At 44.9% G+C, this 21,079-nt stretch overlaps 1 protein-coding gene across 7 annotated transcripts in view; it reads right to left on the bottom strand.

The window, feature by feature from the left end:
* Positions 1 to 20,635, bottom strand: part of BPTF (bromodomain PHD finger transcription factor) — a 94,199-nt gene extending 73,564 nt beyond the window's left edge. For all 7 annotated transcript variants that reach the window (XM_080923204.1, XM_080923203.1, XM_080923202.1 and 4 more), the window contains exon 1: positions 19,966 to 20,635. In XM_080923204.1, coding sequence (XP_080779330.1) covers positions 19,966 to 20,602 — 637 coding nt within the window. In that variant the 5' untranslated portion in view covers positions 20,603 to 20,635. The remainder of the gene's footprint in view (positions 1 to 19,965) is intronic.
* Positions 20,636 to 21,079: the final 444 nt, after the last annotated feature.

Genomic DNA, 21,079 nt, shown 5'->3' on the forward strand with positions numbered 1-21,079 from the left:
TTCAATAATAATAGTAGTAGTTGTTGTTGTTGTTCAATGACTTAGTTCTTCAGTTTCTAAGGCGCTGTCCCACTCTGTAGCCCAGGCTAGCTTGGAATTAAGGCCTGTTTATAGATGGAATTACAGGTGTAATCCTAATACAATGATTTAGTTCTGATTGTTATGTCTACAAAAAAAAATGCAAAGTTTTCATTCAATTTTTTTATTTCTCTATTTTAATTATCTGGTTTCTTGAGAAAGGGTTTGTTTCTCTGTATAGCTCTCTAACAGTCCTGAACTGAGATTAAAGGTGTGGGCCACCACTCCTGGCTTCCCATTCAATTCTAAACCAGAAGTGGAAAAAAAATTAAAGTATAGTTAATTACCTCTTAATTACCTAAGAATTACCTATCAGTAACTGGCTTTAATGTGTTGGTAAGAACATATGTGTGGCAGAGCCCTGGAGAGGGGAGCACAGCCAGAATCCTCTCCACCAACAGCAGGTCCAGGATGCCCCACTTTGCCACAAGTGCTGCCTGCAGGGAGCTGAAGCTCAGGCTGGAGGGGGAGGGGGAGGGAAGGAGGCAAGAAAGCAGGAAAGTTCCAGCACTGAGGAGAAGAACAACAAAGCACTGTGGTTCCTAACTAACCAATTAAGTGCACACATGCCATGCATCACATCTATCCATCCATCCGTCCGCACACTATCTATCTATACACACAGAGACCATGTACTAGATCTAGCTGTCTGCCTACAAACACAGATTCTGTGTACACACACAGACCACACACTAGATCTGTCTATCTATATACACATACAACCAAAGACTTAAGTCTGTAACATGTTCACATATAGCAGCTTAGCCTTTAATCAAGTCTGAGGTATGATAGCCAGCCCTGTTTTGTGCCTTATTTACAAGCAAGAGAGAGAGGGCTCAGTGTGTTAAGACACTTTTCAAACAAGTCCTTTGACCTCAAAATGTGGCATGCCCCCACTCCATCATATATCCATACATACAATAATTAATTTACCCTTAAAAAGAAAGACTTGGTGAAAAAAAGCAAGTTATTCTAAAACTGTTCCTATTACACGTAATTTCTGGTAAAATGTGAGTTTTTCATTTTCAATAGTAACCTTAATGGGATCCGTTAAATTCATGCTTCTATAATTAAGTTTTATTAACCATGACTTTCCCTGGGTTTCTACCTGCAAACCAACATAGTACATGGAACTAGAGAAAAGCAAGCACCAAAAGCTACAAACAGAAAAAACTCTTAATGCACATGCATAAACCTAACCTCTGGAGAACAATACAGCCATTACTTTCTGCGAAAGAGATCAGTCACACTGTTGGCCAGACAAGGTTGCAGAACAAACTCAGTGAGAAAGGCAACAAGTTCCCCAATCACAACACACTTAGCAAAGATGACAACTACCGGGACAGAAATCCAAGTGGCACTGATGCCACATTACAGAACCAGCCTCTAGTTAAACATCAGTGTGAGTTAGTCAGTCTACCTCGTATCTCCAACACATGACTTGGGACTCATCGTTTCCATGTAAGTCACCAAATCAAAGGAATAGCTTATGGAACAAGTTCCTATGTTCCTCAACTGCTTGCTGAACATGTCTGTTAGAAAGATCGTGAAGGGGACTGGAGAGATGGCTCTGACTGACTGTTCTTCCAAAGGACTCAGGCTCAATTCCTAACACCCACATGATGGCTCACAGGGGATCTGACGCCCTCTTTCTGGACTCTGTAGGCACCAGTGCACAGTCATGCATACAAACAGATACATAAATAAACAAATAAAATCCCAGAAAATAAGAACAAAAAGAAGAAATGAAAGCCCTTGAAGTAGGCTTGAGAAGGCTCTGTGTGAAGGTGTTTGCTGCCAAATCTGGTAACCTGAATTCCGTCCTGAGGACCTACATGCTGGGACTCTCCTACGCTTTCTTCTAGTCTTCATAGGTCCTCTGGTCTTCATATAATAGTTTCTTCAAGTCTCTGAAGCACTGATCAGCAGGGCAGGGCAGGAGAAGAGGCTCTAAACAAAGACCAACCTCCCTCAAGACAATAAACTGTTTTCACTTGCAAAATTATAGGAATGCAGGAATCTGCCACTTAGAGTGCTATTCCAAAGAGGAGAAAGGAAGAGTTTCAACTCTGCCAATCAAGAACCAACCTAGGGATAAAGAACTACTCCAGTGAGGGACTGGGTGGGATCTTCTACTCCACAAAACTGTTTCTTTTCTCTTTCAAAATGGAGACTTTTTAGACCCTATTTTAAAGAGATTTAAATAAACTCTGCTTTGACAGTATGGGACCCAGTTCCCTCCCCCACCCAGGAAAAAACAGACCATCCTAATCCACAATTAAATTTACATATGGCCTGCTTTTGTTTGCTGGCTTTTTATAAATTCTGAATAAGCTCCTGGCACTGTGGGAAAGGGTATAGAATTTCTTACCCCCTCCTCCATTTGGCCAGCTTTAAGGAGTACAGGGAAACTCAGGCAGTAGGTTTGAACTGCTGACTTGAGAGGTCAGGTAAGGAAGCCTGAGGACTAGGCACACACAGGCTACACAAGAAAGGAGCTCACATGATTGATACAGGCCAGGCTGTCTGAGAACTATGTAGACCATGTTGGCCTTGAATTCATGGAGATCTTGCTTCTGCCTTCTAAGTGAGCCACCACTCCTGACTTGGGCTCAAAAATGTTTTCCCAAGACAGACAGGATTCCTCTGTGTAGCCATGCTGTTCTGGAACTCTCTGTAGACTCAGCTGGCCTCGAACTTACACAGCCACCATGCCTAGCTGGGTTCAATTTTTTTTTTTTAAAGAACGTGGCAAAAATCAAGAAATTCCCTTTGCCTCCTGAATCTATCTCACAGATGAATATACTTATAGACAATGAAATACAAAAACCCTTCATTCAACAGATTGTGATTTTTTTTCTTTTTAACCAATATGTATCAATAGCTCAGTTATTAAGCATCCACATGCATGGAAGTGCTGACATGAGCCAGCTAGCTGGAAATGATGTTCAGTGCTGGAGCACTTTTAAAAAAGAAAGGTACAACTTTCTTTTTCCAGTTTTTTTGGTATTGGGTGGTGTGGAACCCGGGCCTCCTGCTGCTTTCCTTTACCCTACAGGCTTTGCCCTAATCGCTCAGGGCGGAAGCAGCCCCCCTACAGAACAAAGAGCAGAGCAGCACCTGCTCAGGGCTCAGGGTCTGGAGGTCGGGGCCGCTTTCAAAAGGAGTTACTTCTGGGGAGAGCAGGGGAGCAAAAAAGATGACTCAAATTTTAGCACTTTTTTAAAAAAAAGACTTATTGTATATGAGTGCACTGTAGACACACCAGAAGAGGGCATCAGACCCCATTACAGATGGTTGTGAGCCACCATGTGGTTGCTGGGATTTGAACTCAGGACCTCTGGAAGAGCAGTCAGTGCTCTTAACCCTTGAGCCATCTCTCTAGCCCCAATTTTTAGCACTTTTATACTGAGATATCACGCTCATTTCTGTATTGTTTTCAAGAAAAAAGTGGGTACTGCGTGTGTCGGCTCACAGGTAATCCTAGCACTTGGAAAGCTTGGATAAGAGATCCCTTTGAGTCCTTTGAGTCCAACCTTTCCTCAAAAAAGGAAGAAGTAGAGAGAGGAGGGAGAAGAATGAGTCAGGAAATGCTGCTATAATGACTAAGCGTGGGCTTCTGTAAATAAGATTGCTGTGGTGGTGTCACCTGTAGTCTGGGCTGGAGGTGCCTAGAGCAGCAGCACACACCTTCAATGCCTGTACTTGGTAGGCATGGTCTACATAGTGAATTTCAGGACAGCCAGGGCTAGACAGAGACTGTCTCAAAAAAAAAAAAAAAAAAAAAAAAAAAAAAAGTAACTGGCATCTCTGATGTGTCTGGTTCAAAATCTCTTGCCCTACTCCCACCTAGAAAATTAGGTTTCCAACCCCAGCACCCCTAACCTTATTAATATACAGGCAATCCCCACCCCCTTGTGTTCCTAATTTTTGTCTCCCCCTCCCCCTTCCATAATCATAGTCCCTGTCCCTTGTTCCCACCCCACCACTCCAATCTACATTCCAATTTCTCTGGCCCTGTTCTTTGGGGCCAGTGAACCTGTCCCAGTAAATTTGCTTTTATACTTTTAATTTGGGTTGAATTGCTTATTTTGCCAACAGAAAGCCTACAACCACTTGACTCCTTCACAGGTTGGGGAAGCAAGAAAATCACCCAGGCCAGCATGGCTACAGTGTGGAACACGGTGCACTGAACCTCAGGGAAAGTTTGGTCCTCTGTATTTTACCCTTCTGCTCACTTCATTCTGAGCACAGCCAACATATGCAAACCAGAGAAACAAGCAGAAAGGAGGGCTTTCTAGAATCTACAGAAGAAAAGCAAAAGGCTGTTCAGGAGAAATCAATAAGAGACCTTGCAAAGAAAGCTGGTGCTTGAGACAGACAGATCCAGAGACAGCATGCCAGAGCTAAGGAAGTGTGGGGTGCCGACTGCACCACAGTTTTTGTTTTATTAATCCTAAAGGAATATCCACGGCCTTTTCCAGCTTCTAGATTGCATAGAAACCATGCTAAGTACAGGAAGAAAATGGAGGGATACTCCCTGTGTGACATCTGAAAGGGAGGTAGGTGTCAGCTCTGGAACTGCAAGAGGGGGGTGCATTTCCTACCCACTGATGCTCCCCAATCAACAAACTCTAGTTCTTTTTCTGTTATTTTATGTGTACAGCTGCTTTGCCTGTAAATACATTTGTGCACCACATTAATGCATGCTGCCCCCAGAAGAGGGTGTTGGATGTTAGATGTCCTAGAACTTGAGTTAGACAGATGTGAGCCACCATGAGGAAGCTGAGGATTGAAGCCAAGAGCAGCCAGTGCTCTTAGTGGCTGCTGAGCTGTCCCTAGTAAAACCAAAGGCTATCACTGGTTGTTACACATGCAAGCTACGAATGATGTATTGTGACCTACTTAACAATCTCATCTTTTAAAATTTTAAGGCACAACTGGTTGTGATGGCACATGCCTTTAATCCTAGCACTTAAGAGGCAGGTTCCTGTGGACATGAGGCACAGAGTTCTAGGCCAGGGAGGACTACATAGAGACCCTATCTCAAAAAACAAAAACAAAAACTATAAAGCATATTCACAAGAATGTACGAATAGGGCTACTGCTTGTAAGATGTGCAAGGACATTCCGTTCACCTCACTCCTAGGCTTCTCAGACCAGGAATTATAGAAAAGTGAGGAGCTAGAGATTTGGGTTGTTTTGTTGTTGTTGTTTTGTGTGCCCCTGTACCTCCTGGACCTCGATCTGTAGTCCAGTCTGTCCTCCCTCCAGCTCAGAGATCACCTGCCTCTGCCTCCCAAATGCTAGGATTAGAGGCGTGTGTCCATCCCTGGGCCTGGCCTGTGCTGAGTACTTTTTAACTCAGGATCACATTCCATCCTCATGCCCACTAGACAAATGGTTACTATTATTACTGCCTTTCAAAGATGCTCACAGGGGCACAAAGCTTTTTCAGCCAGTACCAAAGCTATGCTAACACCTAACCCCATAAGGCCTTTACTACTCGGGTCAAATCCAACCACCTGGGCTGATCTGCCAATGAATTTGTCTTTGAGAAATGGCACATGCATTCTGTAAAGCTAGGAAGGGTTAAGAAGTATGAGATGTGAACCAAAGTGTCACCAAGAACCATTATGTCAAGTCCCCATCAGCCACGTGTGGCAGGTGGCTACCATAGAGCCTTCCTGCCATCCCAAGAAGGTGTGTTGGCAGTTCTAATCTAGAACATCTAGAGACCACTGTACAGTAATTGGATTTCAACTACAACCCACTACATGCTCAAAACAAGGCTAAAATACTTCTATACGCCTAAAAACAAACAAACAAACAAACAAAAAACAAAAAATCAGGATCTATATATACTATGTAACCACAACAGCTAGCCCTCACTCAGTATACCTCTTTAAAACACTTATAAAATTCAAATACACTCAATGGACTTCCAATAATAGTAATAATAAAAATTCTGAAGCTGGGCAGTGGTAGCACATATCTTTAATCCCAACACTTGAGAGGCAGAGACAAGCAGATCTCTGAATTCAGTTCGAGGCCAGCCTGGTCTACAGAGTATATTCCAGGACAACCAGGGCTACACAGAGAAAGCCTGTCTTGAAAAAACAAAAACAAAAACAAACAAAATCTGTCAAAACTGACATGAAGAAATGTAATCATCAGACCTTAAACCCCTTCCTCCTACCCTAACACGACACATCCAAATGCTGGTGTGCACACACACACACACATACACACACACACTGAATATATGTGTTACATATGCTGAGAGAAAACAGAAAATAATCTACTGAGGTTCACTGTTGGAAGTAAACAAAGAAACAGAGAACACTAATATGGATTTAAATGCTAATTAAAGGCCAGGGTGTGACATGTGTCCTTTAATCCCAGGATTCAGGAGGACGCAGTGGCAGGTGGATCTCTGTGAGTCTGAGGCAAGTGAGACCCTGTCTCAAGGGGAGGAAGATAGTCATCAGTCAAGCATGTGCTTTATATAAAGGAGGCCCTGTGTTCCAATCACAACACACTGTCCAGGAGAACAAATGAATCAGGTCAGATCTATTAACATGTAAGTAACAATTTTTCTAAAAGCTGAAAAAGTTAAATATTATTACAACAAGCCATCCATGCTAATATAAAAAACATAAAACACTCATATACAAACACATATACCACAAGTATGAAATAGTGATAGGAAAAACATATGCCAACTTCACAAGGATTTTTTTTTTTATCTCAGAAAAGCAAAGAGAGAAAAATCTGTAATTTACTTCATCTTTAAAGTAACAAAGAGCACTGAAGAGGTGGCCCAGCTATTTAGAGCATTGGCTGCTCTTCTGAGGACCCAGGTTCAATTCCCGGGGATCCAGCAGACATACACGAAGGCAAAACACTAATATACATAAAAATATAAATAACTAATAAATGCCAGTATTGCCAGTACTTATTAGATTTGGAAGTGTGGACACAAGCCTACAGTACCAGTTCTCTGGAGGCACAGGCAAGAGGATCCTGTATTTAAACCCAGCATGAGCTACGAAGTGACAGGGCCTAAGGACCTAAACCCAGGAGTAGAGCACCTTCATGTCAAACTCAAGGGCCTTTGGCTTAATCCCCAGTGCATGCACACACATGCACACATACTCACAAGTGCATATGGACATCAGAAGATAATTTGTGGGTGTTTGTCTTTGTACTATGTAGATTACAGGGATCTAACTTATGTCATAGGGCTGGGTAGCAAGTGTCTTTACCCACTGAGCCATGTCTCGGACACCCCCAAATTGCTTTTGTAGAAGACAACTAAATATTGCAAATACCACCATGTATCAATAAAGACAAAAAGTGCTTCCTGTCTTCATGTCCATGCAGGGACCCTATACACATGTAACCTATGACCCTTGCTCCTGTCTCCACTGTTATGTTAGCCAAGACAGGGCAGAATCACAACTCAAACTATTCAGGCCATTAAGGACCAGATGCCAAAAAGGAAAAGGCTGTATCTCCTGAGGTTACCAAGGTTCACCTGGAAATGATGAATCTACATTCAAATGCATATATGAAATTACAGCAAGTATACTTTTGAAATGTGTTATTTTGGGATGGCAAGATAGCTCTACAGGTGAAGGTACTTTCCACCAAGACTGATGGCCAGTCAAAATGGCTAGTTAGAGCCCAAACATGCTGCACTCTAATGTCATACTTGATACATGAAACAAGCACACACACACACACACACACACACTCCTCTCTCTCTCTCTCTCTCTCTCTCTCTCTCTCTCTCTCTCTCTCTCTCTCTCTCTCTCACACACACACACACACACACACAAATTCATGTTTAAAAACTCTAAACACAAAACCAAATTTTTTAAATGTCATTAAGTAAGGCTTTGAAAGTTGAACATGGTCATGTTAGATTGTTCTTCAAACAAATCTTTACTTGGTGTGCACATACCAGAAGGGAGAAGAAAGTTCTTTTTAGGTTCCATAATTGAATATACTGCCAACAGACCAGGCAGGAGGCAATGTGCACACACAAGCTGCATCTGCCACAGAGTACCCTGATGTGCACCACTTGGATAGACTGTCCCTCAAGCGTGTCATCACAGGACACAGCTGTGACCAGGGAGCAGCCTAACAGGAACTTTCCTAGCAGATTTAAGGAGCGACTTAACACTAGGCCATAAAAGAACCCCACCAAGATAACAAGGAAGGACAGTGATTGCATAACTACTTTGAGAGATCCTGAAAGGTTTTATATGTAGGATGCCCTGGGACACCTAGGAGATCACAATTTAGTTTACATAGTAACTTTTACAACACAGGACATCTGAGTTCAGCAAAGTATAAATTTTCAACTAACTTTTTCAACAAAGTATAAATTTTGTGTGTGTGTGTGTGTGTGTGTGTGTGTGTGTATAAAACAGCTTTATTTTATCGAGACTTGATAAAGTTTGTGCCAGATTTTCTAACACTGGTAACTGGCTGCCTCTTCCCTAACCACCCAGAACCATTATTAATTTGGAAGCATCCTAAAGATGACCCCAAAGTCTTACTGCACACCATCAACTCAATAAACAAAGCTCAGCCAACAGCCTCCAAGAAGGGGAACCATAACCAGACTACCAAGGCCATGAGGCAACACAAGCCTGGGCCAAACAAAAGGCCAGAGACAGAGGTGTTAAGTAAAATGTCACTGACCCCACAGAAGTACAGTAAGAACTTCCTGCAGCCAATGACAGCAAAGACCCAAATGGCTCTTGATCACCTGCAAAGTACCTACTACCAAGGAGGACCAGAGGTTCCAATTTTAGGTCATTTTAATGAATTTACATTTAAACAGCTTAGAGCTAGAAAGTGAAAGGAACTCAAGGCAAACAAGAGGCTTGAGTCAGGCACTAAAGAGATCCTCCCTGCCTAAGAGAGAGAACCAAACTCAGTGCTTTATACATTCCAGGGAAGCATTGTACCAACTGAGCAACGTCCCAGCTCTACCAAGTGGGGAGGGGTGGGAGAAGGGAGGGGAGGGGAGAGAAGGGGAAGGGAGGGAAGAAGGGAAAAGATTATTGGGCATAGGTTAAGGAGACCTCAGTTCAATTCCCAGCATCCACACGGTGGCTCATATCTACATATGACTACAGGATCTGACAGCCTCCACAGGCATGCACAGACATACATGTAAACAAAACATGCATATAAAGTTAAAAGACAAAACACACCATTGTGGCTAACTGCAGGGTTTAAGGAGAGTAGTGAGTAAACAGCATTTGCCAATTAAGCCTGATGACTCATGGTACAAGGAGAAATCGGACTCCTACAAGTTGTTCTGTCAACACACACACAAAACAAACAAACAAATGTGCTTTTAAACATGTAAACTGGCTGGGCAGTGGTGCACGCCTTTAATCCCAGGACCCAGGAAACAGAGCCAGATGGATCTTTGAGTTCAAAGCCAGCCTGGTCTACAGATTGGGGACAGCCAAGGCTACAGAGAAACCTTGCCTTGAAAAAACATACATACATACATACATACATACATACATACATACATACATACATACATACATACATAAGCAAACAAGCTGAGTTTGCAAAGGGTTAAGGATGTATCTCAGTAGAGTGCTTGCCTCTACACAGACCGAGGGTCACCCTGACTGTAGCAGAGAAAGAGTTGACTACCAACCAGGGTGGCGGGTACCTGTCTCCTACCACTCAGGACACTAAGACAGAAAGATCTTGAGTGGAAGAGCATCCTGAGCTAAGAGATGTCAGTAAAACAAAAATCCTACAACTGAATCTGCAGGGGGACAAGAAACATTACAACAGTAGGTAAGAAATCATACTAACACATGTATGTAAACGCCATAATGAAACCCACTGCTTTATGCCGCGACTTCAAAACCAGCCGTCAAACTCTCTGTTTTGTTTTGTCTAGCCTGGGTCTCACTATGGGGCCCTGGATGTCCTGGGACTCACTATGTAGATCAGGTTGGCTTCAAACTCACAGAGATCCACCTGCCTCCACCTCTAGGTATAGACACCCGAAAGAAATGAAGATGCCAGACAAACACACATCTAGGGCTGGAGAGATGGCTCAGTGGTTAAGAGCACCAACTGCTCTTCCAGAGGTCCTGAGTTCAGTTCCCAGCAACCACATGGTGGCTCACAACCATCTGTAATGAGGTCTGATGCCCTCCCTATTCTGGTTTATCTGGAGACCGTATATCTGGTTTATAAGTACACCGTAGCTACTTATCTATAATAAATGAATAAATCTTTAAAAATTAGTTGGGTGTTGGTGGCACATGCCTTTAATCCCAGCACTAGGAAGGCAGAGGCAGGCTGATGGTGTCTGTGAGGGCTGTCTGAGGGCAGCTTGGTCTACAGATCAAGTGCCAGGATAGTCAGGGCCACAGAGAAACCTGGTCCTGGGGAAAAAATGAAAAATGCCAAGTAATACAGGATTGCATCATTTTGCTTTATGACATTGTCTCACTAGGTAGTCCAGGCTAGCTTTGAACTCACACTCCTACCGCTTTTAAGGCTCCCAAGTGTTACACGATATATGCTTCCCTGGTCAAAGCCATCCAGGGGCGCATCATGACTGAATCTTGCCTCAGGGGGAAGGGAACACAGGGTGAGGGTTGGTGCTCAGAGAAAGAACATTTACCCAGCATTAGTAAAAAAAAAAAAACCTAAGATAGTTCATAAACATTGCTTAAAATCATTCATCAAATTAGTCAAGGCCCATTAAATAATAGTTATTACTATTACTGAATACCATTAGGGAATCAAAAATATTTAAATGCTGCAGCAAAAACAAACAAAAATAACATTAAACATAGACTAGCGAAGAAAAGCAGATAGATAGCTTCGCAGATAAACGGTGCTGGCAGCCACGCCTGATGATCTACTGAAGGACAGATGGACTCCTGCAAGTTGCCCTCTGACCATAATACAAACCTGTGGCCCATTTGCCACCTACCAGACCCCACCCCTTGGGGGCCGTGCAAAATAAATAAATGTAAAACAACACAATTAATTTAATAATGTATTTTCTTCCCTTACTTTTGATATCTCTGCTTCCACCTCCCAAGTAATAGGATCTTGTTTGTCTTTTGAAACAGCGTCTCACTATGTAGCCTGGCTGTCCTGGAACTCACTCTATAGACCAGAATGGCTCAAATTTATAGAAATCTGCCTGCCTCTGCCTCCCAGATTAAAGGCATGTGCTACCATACCTGGCTTCCTAGGACTAAAGGCCACCGCTCCAAGCTTCTTTCTTCTTTCTGTACCCAAGCTAGCCTTGAACTCATAATCCTCCTGCCTCAGCCTTCAAGTGCAGTATAGGGAGTGGCAGGAACCCTGAGTGAATGTGTATAGTGACACAGGTTCTGCCTGTGAAGGACTCCAATGCCAACAGACTCTCAAGAGGAATAGCAAAGTTTTCCTCGGGAACTCAAATATGGGTGTTTATAAAGATTGGTCAATATATACAAAGAATAGCAAATACATCTCCTCCACTTGGATCTTTACAGTCTGAGGCTGCTGACACTTCCTATGGGGGCTAGAAACCCCTGTCCTTCCAGTGAGCATGCTGAGGGTCCTTCCAGGTTGCCTCAGCTATAAAACCCCACCCAGTCCCAGCTTCACTGTGCCTATGCCAGTGTGTCTTTTCCACATTCCCTTGTGATCCTTGGCTTGGGTTCCAAGAAGCAAGCCACATGGGCCATGGTGGCGCTAGTATTATGGGCATGCCCCTGGGTGCTAGGCACCATTCTTCCCACACAATTTCAGTTCCACATGGGTATGGTAGCTCATACTTATGATCCTAGCAGTAGGAAGGCTGAGGTGAGCAAACCGCTGTGAGTTCCAGGCCAGAACTGGGTTACAAAAGGGACTCTGTCTCAAAATAATAATAATGGAGGCTGGTGAAGGAGCTCGAGAGCTCAGGGTCCCTGTAGTTACTTCAGTTCTCAGTGCCCTCATGGAGGCACAGAATCATCCATATTGCCAGTTCCAGGGGATCCAATGTCTTCTTCTGACCTATCTCTAGGAACCAGGGATGTACCTGACACATATATACATGCAGGCAAAGCACTCAAACACCTAAATAAATCTTCTTTTAAAATTACAAAAACCAAACAGCAAAACAAAACTACCAAAAATAGCTAGGTGGAGTGACGCATACATGGTCTGCTAGTACTGTGGAGGCAGAGGCAAGTGGAGGCATGTGGATCTTTGTGAGTTCAAGGCCAGCCTGGTCTATACAGTTCCAGGATGACCAGCAAGCACTACATAGTGAGACCTGGTCTGGGGTTGAAGTGGGAGGGACTCAAAGAACAGAAATCTACCTCCTAAGGAATCTCTTCAAATAACCAAAAACATTTTTAAAACTTAGAACGGGGTCAGGCTAGAGAGATGGCTCAGCAGTTAAGAGCACTGACTGCTCTTCCAGAGGTCCTGAGTTCAATTCCCAGCAACCACATGGTGGCTCACAACCATCTGTGATGAGATCTGGTGCCCTCTTCTGGTGTGTCTCAAGACAGCTACAGTGTACTCACAGACATAAAATAGACAAATAAATCTTGGCTTCTGAGGACACCCAGCACTCATATAACAAGCAAACAAATATGTGGACAAAACACTCACATGCATACAATAAATATTTTTAAATTATGAATCCGAGACTTTAACTACTCTACACAGATGAAGAAAATGGATCATGATGAGCAATAAATCAAACAATAAATCTCAAGCAAGGATTATGAGTCTAAGCAGAGTGGACCAAGTTGTTCCTGGTTTCTCACCCGATCACTGTGCCCATGCATTCTACAGCTTGTCAATCTGTGATATCCCTGCCAGTCACAGTCACAGGGAGAACAGGGTGTGAGAAAGAACAGCCTAACAAAAGGAACCAGGGCTCCTGACATCAACCTCCTAGATTCTGCTGCACTTGCCCCATTTCCAGATGTGCCTGTGGCGGGGCCAGAGGGGCAGGTGAGTCTGAACCACAGACAAGCCTACTTACTCTCACATACAGTGGACAGGCCTCACCAATAGGTCATGTAGCCTGACTGTATTTCTTTAATTTCTTTAATTCTCAAGTTTAACCTCCACAGGTGCTGGTCGTCAAAACAGGTCCCCTTTCAGCTCTGATCATACAGCCTTCCTCCTCACAGAGGCACTGCTGCTGCTTTCTTCCGCTACACTATGAGTCAAAGCCAGGAAACTCCTGACGGGCCGCCATGCAGCACTACTAAATCCATCCAGATCCCACCAGCTACCTCACTTTCCTCCTAGCCATCCTGCTGAATCCTGGGGAACAGGAGCCTAGCTTATCACAGAGACCATTCCCCTCTATTCCCAGATCTGGTTGGTTCCAGGAATCAGATTGAAGCATGTAACACAGATCGGTGAGAGACAGAAAAGGCTTCAGGCCACCTTTCAGATCCACCTCTCAGTACAGGGGAGGCTTATAGCCCATCTCTGTGACCTAATGTGTGATAGGAGGCCAAGCTTCCACATGGGTCACTGATGAGAATACACACCTCCACTCAGTGTCCTAGATCAGGAATAATGCTTGAGATCACCCAACTGCCCAATCCTTAATTCTGCAGGCAAGAAAGAAAGTACATGGCCACAGCCTGCTTCCCCAGGGAACTGCCCAGCACAGGGTATCAAATGCAGCTCCAGTTGACTTCCATCACTCGCCTCTGCCCACACTTGACTATCAAGGCTGAGATCAAGCCACTCCCTCCCCCGCCTCCCTCCTTACAAGCCTGTCCAGGAAGCTTCTGCCCACGCCAACCAGCCCCCAAGCCAGACTGTAGCTACTGCCTTCCATATTCTACACCTCCCTTGAAGCAATACGGAATTGTGTATCTACGCAAAAGACACACTTTGGTGTCACTGAAGGAGGAAATGCCACCAGCGGAGTGCTACTCTCTATGGCTATAGCTCATTCAGAGTATCTTTGCCACCAACCTCTGCTGTCATAAACCTTAGAGGACACGAATTATTAAGGTTCCCAGGATACCAGAGTTTTGTTTTTATTTTTAAGTTGTAAAAGATGCCAAATTTTAAAATCATAGCTAATATTCCCAGAAGTCTCATGCAATGACCATTCTGTCTCAAGCAGAGCATAAATCTTTTTTATTTTCATCAGAAATGCTAAGTTTCTAAGTGCTGTCAGAAATCTACCCAATGTCTACTGAAAATGCACTTCTGAGCAGCACATGGTGGTCCATGCCTGCAATCCCAGCACTGCGGTGGCTGAAAGGATCAACACAAGTTCAAGGCCAGCCTGGTCACACAGTGAGTTCACTCTAGGCCTGTCAGGGATACATAGTGAGATCCTTTTTTAAAAAGAAAGGGGAAAAAAACTGATTTTTTTTGTTTGGCTTGGTAGTATACACTACTTGGTAAGCTAAGGCAGAAAGACTGTCAAATTCAAGGCAACATAACAAGATCCTACCTTAAGTATATATGCCGAGCATATAGAATATAGAACGCTTATGTACGTACCTAGGTTTAAACCCCAGTACACAAAACTGGTAAGGGGGTGGAGAGGTAAAACAGATTTTTCTTTATAATCCTCCTAATATACCAGGAAATAATGCCTAGTAGATAAACTCACTCTATGAGGATTTTCAAGGTTTCTTTATTTTCTATGAATGTTTTAGCTGTGTGTGTGTGATGCACACTCTGTGGATGCCTAGGAAGTAAGAAGAGGGCATTCATTGGATTCCCTGGAACCTATAAGTCACCATGTGGGCACTGGAAATGGAGCCTGGAACTTCTGCAGGAGGAACAAAATACCAAAGCACCAGGTGGGCCAGACCTCCAGTCCTGCCTCAAACTTTTACAAATAAATAAATAAAATTAGTCAACCAAATGCATCTAACTCAAGCAGAATGAGACAGTTTCAAGTTTGCATTCATTGATAACCAACATCAATCAGTAACGGTTGCCCTGTAGGGAAAAGTGGGGGTTTTTTTCTCCATGAAAAGAAAGAAACCAGCAGTATGTTGGCATGCACCTTAATCCCTGTACTTGACAGGCTGAAGGCAGGAGGACAGCAGTGATTTCAGGCCAGCCCAGAATAAGTTGCTGTCACAAAAGAAAAGGGTCCTCAATAAAATAAACTTTAAAGCCAGGAGTGGTGGAACTTGCCTTTACTCCCTGTACTTGAGAGGCAGAAGCAGAGGCTGTAGGCCAGCCTGGTCTACAAAGCAAGTTCCAGGATAGCCAGGGCTACACAGAGAAACCCTGACTGGAACACACACACACACACACACACACACACACACTAAAAAGTAAATAATGAGATTTTTGAGGTCTGTGACTTTAATAATATCTCTGTACTAACTAGTTTTAAACAAACTGGAGTCATCTGAGACGATGACTGAGGGAGCTTCAATTGAGAAAATGCCTCCAGAAAATCCAGCTGTAAGCCAACAAAGAGGTTTTAATTAGTGATGGGGGGGGGGGGATAGCCCACTGTGGGTGCTGTCATCCCTGGCCTGTGCTATAAGAAAGCAGGCTGAGCAAGCTATTGGAGAACCAGCTGGTAAGCAACACTCATCCCTGGCCTTTGCATCCTGCCTCCAGGTCCCAGTCAGGTTTCTGTTCCCTATGCTTCCCTCAATGGACTGTGATTTAGGATATGTGAGCCAAAGAAACTCTTCATTCCCCAAGTTACTTTTAGTCTTGCTGTTTCCTCACAGCAAAAGTAACACTAACTGAAGTCTGCACCAACAGTTACATATCTCAGAGTACTCAAAAAATAGGTCAATAATATTTGTGAAACTAGAAACTTATTTTTTTAAGTACCTTATTTAATAGTATCTACTTGTATACTAAATAGATAGCTAAGGTACTTGGTCAACAGTGACCCAAGTTGTGTATGTCACTATGTAGCTAAAGATGACTGTGAACGTTCCTCCTGTCTCCACATCTCCAGTGCTGGGATTAGAGGCACTCCCTACCAAGCCCAGCTTGTGTGCTGGAAATGGAAGCCAGGGCTTCATGCATGCTCAGCAAGCAATGTACCTGGACAACTATATCCACAGCTCTCATACTAGGGATTTAACATGCCAGTAATGTTCAAGCCAATGTTCGAAACTACAAAAACTATCAAATTATTCTACATTACCTAAAGTACATTCCTCTTTAGCTTTGATTGTACAACATACATCCCCCTTCCCCCAGACCAGGGATGGCACCACCCACACTGGGCTACAACCCCATTTACAGATCACTAATTAAGAGAATGTTCTACCTCTTTGGACCTGCCTGCCTTTTCTTTTCAGGGTCTCTCTATATAGTCCTGCTGTATTGGAGCTTTTTATGTAGACCCGACCACAGACTATACTCAAACTCATAAGATCTTCCTACCTCAGCCTCCAGTGTCCTGAGACTAAAGGTGTGTACCACCACACCCACACCCACTGGACCTGCTCTAAAGTCTTTTTTTTTTTTTTTTTTTTTTTTTTGGCTTTTTCAGACAAGGTTTCTCTGTGTAACCCTGACTGTCCTGGAGTAGCTTAAGCATATCTTAACCCATACTTTACAAACACACACACTGACCTAAAGTCTCCTCCCAAAAGGACCAACAACAAAACTAATGGCACAATATCCCTGACTTCAACAATTCATTCCTACCATGGATACTCACTAAAAACAAGTGGACAGATTCTAAAAGTCAAAAACACAAAATAGAAAATCCTTTTACCATCATCTGAGGAAGGAATTTGTTTCAGAAGACCAAACACTCAAATTAAAAAAGCCAGTAAAGAAAGAAAAGGCCTAGCAGGCCACATGGAAGAGCAGTTTAAAACAGTATACTCTGGGGCTGGAGATGGCTCAGTGGTTAAGAGCACTGTTCTTCCAGAGGTCCTGAGCTCAATTCCCAGCCACCACATGGTGGCTCACGACCATCTGTAATGAGATCTGATGCCCTCTTCTGGTGTGTCTGAGGACAGCTTCAGTGTAATCACATAAACAAGCCTTACCAAAAACAAAAAAACAAACAAAAACAAAACAGTATACTCTGGAAGCAGAGATCTCTTCTGATATGTCTGAGGACAGCTTCAGTGTAATCACATATACAAGAATAAACAAACCTTACCAAAAACAAAAAACAAACAAACAAACCAAAAACAAACAAACCAGTATACTCTGGAAGCAGAGATGCACCCTTCGGAGCACTTGCTGCTCTTCCAGAGGACCTGAGTTTGATTCCCAGCAACCATGTCACATGGCTCAAGGACCACCAGAAACTCCAGCTCCAAGAGATCTTGACCTCACTTCTGGTCCCTGCAGACACCTGCACCATGTGCACATGCTCTCACTCACACAGACACACACGTAACCTTCAAAAATAACAACAAAAACACATCTCTTTAATAGTTCTTTGTTTTAAAAGGGGAAATGGAGCTGGAGAGATGGCTCAGTGGTTAAGAGCATTGACTGTTCTTCCAGAGGTCCTGAGTTCAATTCCCAGCAACCACATGGTGGCTCACAACCATCTGTAATGGGATCTGATGCCCTCTTCTGGTATGTCTGAAAACAGCTACAGTGTACTCATGTACATAAAATAAACAATTCTTAAAAAAAAAAAAAAAAAGTACTATCTGCTGTTAGAAAGAGTTACTGGTTGAAGTTTTTATCCAAATCTAATTACACCAACTTGAGTTTCTTAAAACCTGAACATTTAAGTTATGGCACCTACTAGAAAATTATCAAATTATCAAATTATCTCCCCTACTAACAACCAGTTATCCAACCAGTCCTTTTATGCATATCTGCAGTGTGTGTGTCTGTTAGGAGCTACAGAATGGTAAGAGCAAAACTTACTCCTAAAGTTATTAATTCACATAATCAAGTGCACACAGAGGTCAACTATGTGTCATCAGAAGGAAAATGGCATTGAGGTATCATAAGTACACGTTTGCCAAGTACTCTAGAGACAGAGAGGCAGGTGGATCTCTGTGAGTTCAAGCCAGCCTGATCTGTCTGTACAGTGTGAATGCCAGAACAGCCAGGGCTATGTAGAGAGACCCTGTCTCTCAAACAAAAACAAAAACAACAAAAACAAAAAACAAAGCAAATTTTACTTAGTTGTTGAAAAATGATCCCTAACCACATTCAATTTTTAATTCAGCATTTTCATAGCCTTCAATTCTTCAGTACTGTTGGCCAGGTCTTCAAGGAGTTAAAAGTTAGCTGAACTGCCCTGCCAAATGCTTCAGTCCTAACCCAAAACTAACTTCCTCCACTACTCTAGCTGTCTTCAGTTCAGTTTTGAGCTCTTGATACAAAGATGCCCAACGAGTAATTTCTTAAAGTAAAACCTATAAAAGACAAACCAAACTAAGTTGGCAAGAAATTATAAACTTGCTAAAAGACAGCCTCCCTCCAAACCCATAAAATAAGCAACCTTCTTACAGTCAGGCAAGACTTTTTTCACTTGGTGTTAACTATTCTAATCCAAGTTAATTCTCATACTTGCCACGGTTAGGAACTGAGACAGTTATAAAAGATGAAAACACTTAAATTTAACCATTCCTGGTACCCTCATCTTCTCTGAAAACGGCATGGCAGCTCTCATAGAAAGACCCTCATATGTCCCCATTTACTTTGGAAATGTCCTTACAATTAGATCTTAATTTTATTAATCTAGGTTAATAGAAACATAAAGGAAAAGCGTGACATTCTGTTGCTACAAGTTAAGGTTCTTTCCCCTGCCCCGTAACTATTCACTTAATACAAAGGAGCAATTGCACGTATGCCTTTTACTTGAAAAGACACACATCTCAGGGCCGACCTCAGGAAATTATGCGAGAAAACATCCGAGAATTCAGCACTATTGATGAAACCCACTGCTGATCCAAAAAGGGCTTTTTCCTCAGAAAATGAACAAGAAAAAGTCGTGTCAGGTCGAGGCTAACACTTCTATTCCGTGACTTTAAAAAGTTCATCTTTGGCCATTGCGCCTAGATGATCAACCACACATCTTCAGCAACAGGTGCCACCAAACTGCATCTCCCACGCAAAGCCAAGATCAAACTGGTTAGGACACACGGCCCCATGGTGTTATACTTTTATTTGGAACTTAATCAAAGTCATTTTAAATCGGAAGGGTTACCAAATTTGGTTTGGTCTCGTTTTTTGCTTTGCCTTTTAATCAGTCATTTACCAGCAACTGTTGCACGCGACCACGAGGACTCACTCGAAGAACACAAACAAACGCTCAGGACCCCAGGAAGCTAGCTCCCTTCTCGCCGAACAACAACCCTTCCTCCAAAACAGTAACCCAACTACATAACTAGGGGATAGGAAAGGAAGCCCCTCTATGTGTGTTACCACGATCTAAATTCTCTCTTTTAAGAAACATATCATTTTTCTTTCAAATCTACAACAAAACGTATTAGACATGCAACGGTTTGCAAAACAGGAGGCTTCTTTCATTGCAAAATAAATAACTAAAATACCCATACCAAAACAAGGGGAGAAAGACGAGCTCAATGGATACGAGTGTGCCAAAGTTTCAATCCTGCCTGGTGGAGACACCGCACTTGGCACAAATTTTGAAGAGGAAAGAGAGGGAGGAGGGAGAAGAAGAGCGAACGAGTGTGTGGCCTGCAAACTGCAACAATGCAATCTCCATTTTGAACAATGCGCCTCTTTCCTCTTGCAAATCTAGTTTTGTTTTGTCTTTTTTGTCACTAGACGCGCCGTGGCCTCCGCGTGGGGGACAGGCCGGGAGTGGGGGGAGCTAGGAAGCAGGATGCACTGCACTAGAGAGGGAGCAAGCCAGGGGGAGGGGAGGAGGTGGGGAAGGAGTCTCCAGGCGGCCTGGGTGGGTACCTGGAGTGCTGCTGTATGTACTATGGCTCCTGAAGCTGCTTTCCGTGCAGTAACTAGCGTCGTCGTCGTCGTCTTCCATCTCCTCCGGATAATCGGAGTCATCGTCGTCTTCTTCCATGTCATCTTCCTCGTCGTCCTCGGAATCCTGGGTCTCCTCGGCGTCGCCATCCTCCTCCTCCTCTTCGTCCTCCTCCGAGACCATGTCCTCCTCCTCATCGTCGTCGTCACTCTCGTGGTCATCGTACACCACTTTGTTGACGGCGCGGCGGGCCGGGGTGGTCCGGGCCAGGTGGCCGCCCCCGCCCCCAGTCCTGCCGCCCCCGCCTCCTCGGCCCCCCCGGCCCGGGCCGCTGGCGCTGCTGGCGGAGGCCGGCGGTGGCGGCTGCTTCCTGCGGCCGCCCCCCCTGGGCGAGCTCAGCCGGGTCTTGGGCGCCACCTCAGCCTGGGCGGCGGCCCACCTGCCCCGACTGCTGCCGCGGTGCCGCGAGCGCAGCCCCCCGATGGGTCCGGAGGCGGGCGGCGGCGGCGGTGGCGGCGGCGGTGGTGGTGGCGGCGGCGGCGGCGGCGGGGCCGGGGCGCAGCGCTCCGCAGCAGGAGCCGCGGGCTGCTTGGGCGGCCTGCCCCGCCGGCCCCTCATGTCGGAGCCGCGGCTGGGGGGGGGGGAGCGGAAGGAGTGGGGGAGGGGCGCCGGGGGCGCCGGGGCCGAGGGGGAGGGGAGGGCACCGGGGCCCGGGCGGGTGGGGCGCGGCCCGGCAGCGGCGGGGTGGAGAGAGAAGGCTCAGTCCGAATTGCCGGGGCCCCGCTCCGGATCGCCTGCAGCCGCCATCTTGTTTCTTCCCTCTCGCTCGGTGACTGGGGGAACCGACCGCGGCCGCAGGCCCGGAGCGCGGTCACGTGAGCTGCGCCGCCCGACGAGCCTGGGACAGAGCGAGGCAGCGCGGCGGCCGCTAGGGGGAGCGCGGGAGCGGCGCGGCGGGGGCGGGGAGGACCCGGAGCGCCCCTGCGCGGCTGAACCGCGGCGGCGCAGGGGCGAGAGGGGTGGCGTGGGGTGTCCCCAAGTCCGGGGTCTCCTCCTGGGAGACGATACCCCCCAGCTGGAGCTCAGGGAGACCTC

This window comes from Micromys minutus (assembly GCF_963924665.1).
Source record: "Micromys minutus genome assembly, chromosome: 10".
NCBI classification, from domain to species: domain Eukaryota; kingdom Metazoa; phylum Chordata; class Mammalia; order Rodentia; family Muridae; genus Micromys; species Micromys minutus.